Raw genomic sequence first — 3707 nt, 5'->3', positions numbered from 1 at the left:
AGCATAAGAAACTGTCTTCCTCAGCAGGACACGAGCTGCAGCCGATAGGGTTGATGGATGCCAGGCCTTGTAGCAGGGCCAGCAGCAGAATGAGCAGCCGAGCCAGGCCAGATGACCTGGATGTTTAAAACACGGTTTCGTCTCTTTCCACCTCTCTCTGGCTGACAGAATTTCTGGTTGAAGCCAGAAACATCAGGAAACACTTTATCACATAGGTTTATTTGAGAGGTGTGACTAATCTCAATCACCGTCTTCAATATAGAGACTTTTAGTCAGTTCAAGAAACATTAAAACCATTATGTAATAATATCAAAGGTACAAGTATTTTCTGACTGAGTTTTACTTTTTAGTGCTTTTAACCCAGCCTCAAGAGAATATTGTAGCCACACGAATTGGGATTTGAAAGAGTATAACACAACCAACATTAATAATCTGTTCAAGAACACAGCCCCATAAGTTGACAGCTTTGGTTTCAATTTACTGATATTACATAAAAGATTTACTGTTTTTGTTTCTTTCAATGTTCCTCATGTTTTTCCAGTTGATGATGTCCTTTTTCATGAAATACGATAGTATGAAGCATTAGTAGCTTTGCAGCATTAATGTTTTGTAAAGTGGCTACTACACACTCAGTTTCATTTATGTTTAGTCGAGATCAGTGAACACTGTATTTGTCTGATAAACGACAGCGAGCCACAAATCTTCATACCTGTGCATCTAAATTTCCTAATGTTGTCAAATGATATAAATGTCATGCAATAGAGAATTTGGGATAACAAAAACACACTGTTTAAAATTGAGTTTTGTAGTGCAGTTATGAAGTGTGGTACCACAACCAATCAGTGCAGTTTGGTTCAGTTTCTTTACTTTCATTCTCATTTTCATTCACCCAAAGATGTGTTGATTTCTTCTAATTTGTCAGTTGCCCTAGTCACAACACAAAGTTATTGCTCAATGCTGTTGTATAAATAACTTGGTTAATTCTTTGACAGTGACTAACAGTAAAGGGTTTATATGTTTTGTAAATTAATATTTATTGCCAGGATCTTTAGGAGAACTACCACTAAGACAGAAAATTGACTACTACTCAGTAAAGCAAACAAGTCCCCCACAAACTGTTTATTGCCGTTTATTATCAGGTAATATGTCAGATAATATTGTTTATTATCTGATAAACTTTGAATTTGTGTAGTGTAAGGTTTTAGTGCTTTTATCATGTTTTGAAGTGTGCACAGGGGTGGCAGGGATGATGGTAGCAAGCTGCTGTCACTCAGCAAAATATGTTTGTTCTATTAAGAAAGGCTTATTACTGTCAGTCATTTGCTGAAATGTGTTCCTTTTTTTTAACCTATTGTGAGAAACAAAGACACTCGAATGATTTTCTGCATTTTACATATTCGATTTTTTTTTGTTTTTCAAACTTAGTGTAGCTCAATTTAATTTGCTGCTTGAGAAGTAGATATTTAGGAATGTAAATCAAGCTAACTGTGTCGCAATCAAAATGTGAGTTTGTAGAAGACTGCTTATAGATGCGGACTAATATTTAGTCATTTCTAATAAAGATATGCCAGTGTAGCTCCACAACTACCAAACACTAAGATAAATCTCAATTTGAATGTCTTTTACTGCGATTTTGCTTCAATTGCCAGTTGGTCATTGTTTTGGAGTATTTGCATATGTAACTGATATTTTGGCTACAATAGGAGTTGCACTGAGACATGGGAGACTGAGAAGCATTATGATACACATAGTATGTGGTTTTCTGATGACATGATGAACATGTTACTAATTTATTTTATAACACAGACATTATTATAATCAATAACATCAGACTTTTAATCACCAAATATCTCGGTGAGGTACAGTAATGTTGTTCAATGACAGAAGAGAAGCAATAATTACTGCTTGCAAGTATTCAGACAATGCTCATGTGTGGGGTCCACTGCTGTAAAGTGTGAGTATATGACGGTAAAATAAAACGTTTTTAAATACTTCTTTAACCAATAAACATTTTTCTTTCTTAAGCAGTGATTGATTTTTTTTTTAATATGTGGCCATTATTAGCCATTGCTGTTGTTAGAACTAAACACCTGCCAATAAAGAACTGTTAAAGTACATTATGTCATCTATGTTAAGATGTTTTCAAAAATACTTATTTACCTCACATAAAATTTTTGGTGTTGATTAATGTTATGTTAGTCAAGGTTTATTCTACAAAAAATATTTTTCATCTTTAACATTTTTAGAACAGACATATTTAGACATGTATAGAATAGCCCTTTATTGTACAACATGTCATTACAGTTTACTTTTATGGTAAGTTAGGTTTCAGTTTTTTCTATCTTTATTTTTTGTTTTACAAGCTTAAAGAGAAATAACACTTGCCAATTGCAAGTCCTGCATGTAGCTGGAGATGAGCAGGTCAATTGTCAGACAGTGTGACTAATTTATATTTTTGACAGCTCTTATTGCTAGAGCTGTCAAAAGGTTTGCCAAGTAAAATTAATATTTTTTCCTTAGCTAAAGTTCTTGAATTATTATTTTTGAATAAAAAAATGTGCCCCGCCTCAGCTGACAGCTGAGATAGGCTCCAGCGCCCCCCGCGACCCTGAAAAGGATAAGCGGAAGCGAATAGATGGATGGATGGATATATGCTTATGTTTTTTGTAGTTTGTTTCACTTGTTTGGTGAATTATATATTGCTAAAATGTATTACTATGCATAAAAATTTAACTCCTTGAATTATAGATCAAAATCTTCACTTCACATACATCTTGATTGTTTCATTTAAAATCCACTTTTGTGGTGTACAGAGGCAAGATTACAAAGAATGTGACATGTGACTTGCGCTACCAAATATAAACAGACATACATTTTCAATTTTAAGATTAGATGTTTTATAACGTCACTGTGATGGCATTTGTAGAATAGTCTACACTTAATGCTTTCAACACTTTCTGATCACCTCTTAAACCAAGTCATAATCCAGATCCATGAGAGTTGTTTGGCTCCAGAGGTAGTTATTCTTAAAGGGTACCTTTGGTTTCTGACAAATTGAGTTAAATTTCATAATAGGAAGGACATGGCTCTTTTTCACATTTCCAACTTTCCCATTTAATCTTTCCACAGCACTAAATCAAACCACATGTGTGCAGAGAGCTAAGGTGCAGCTTGAAGACCACATGTGACTCAAGTTAAAAAGGCAAAGAAGTGTAAGTGTGTGTGTGTGTGTCTTGTGATGGGGTCAGTGGTATGCTGAACTTTTTATTCTTTCCTTTAGCCTTCTGAGCCAGAACCATTTTTCTTCACTTTTGACAAAATGTACAATTTTTTACCTGAACTGAGCAAAATCTGAGCATTCCTCTGCTACAGCCAATTCTGTCTCACCTGAAAATCTGTCACATGGCTACTTTCATCTAGTACTACTTCAGAACAGCAGATTAAAACAGTCTGTGTTGCTCAAAGAAGAATAACCTCCTTGTGTATTGCTGGTAAAAACTCCAGTGCAACAGAGCCACAGCCAAACATTCAAACACTGAAAAAAAACTCTCTGAATCGCTCTTATTAAATTTAGGGAACAACTACAAGTTATGCAGAAAATCAGATACCAGACACTTAATGCCCAACGTCCATGTGCACAACACCATCATTCAGCATGCCTTCTTTAACTAAACTCCACCTCTGGTTTTTACTGGTTTTAGATTTTC

The 3707-nt window shown here is 34.9% G+C and overlaps 1 protein-coding gene across 1 annotated transcript in view; it reads left to right on the top strand.

Annotated features, from left to right (window-relative positions):
• Positions 1-2115, top strand: part of gja1b (gap junction protein alpha 1b) — a 4708-nt gene extending 2593 nt beyond the window's left edge. The window contains exon 2 of the mRNA XM_085381768.1: positions 1-2115. This exon is cut by the window's left edge and continues 1055 nt beyond it. Coding sequence (XP_085237894.1) covers positions 1-128 — 128 coding nt within the window. The 3' untranslated portion in view covers positions 129-2115.
• Positions 2116-3707: the final 1592 nt, after the last annotated feature.

The sequence above is a fragment of the Rhamphochromis longiceps genome, linkage group LG15 (assembly GCF_057381845.1).
Source record: "Rhamphochromis longiceps isolate RC_006_pf linkage group LG15, R_longiceps_female_GT1.1, whole genome shotgun sequence".
In the NCBI taxonomy this organism is placed as follows: domain Eukaryota; kingdom Metazoa; phylum Chordata; class Actinopteri; order Cichliformes; family Cichlidae; genus Rhamphochromis; species Rhamphochromis longiceps.
The sequence above is the reverse complement of the archived record's forward strand: the minus strand, read 5'-3'. Positions and strand labels throughout refer to the sequence as shown.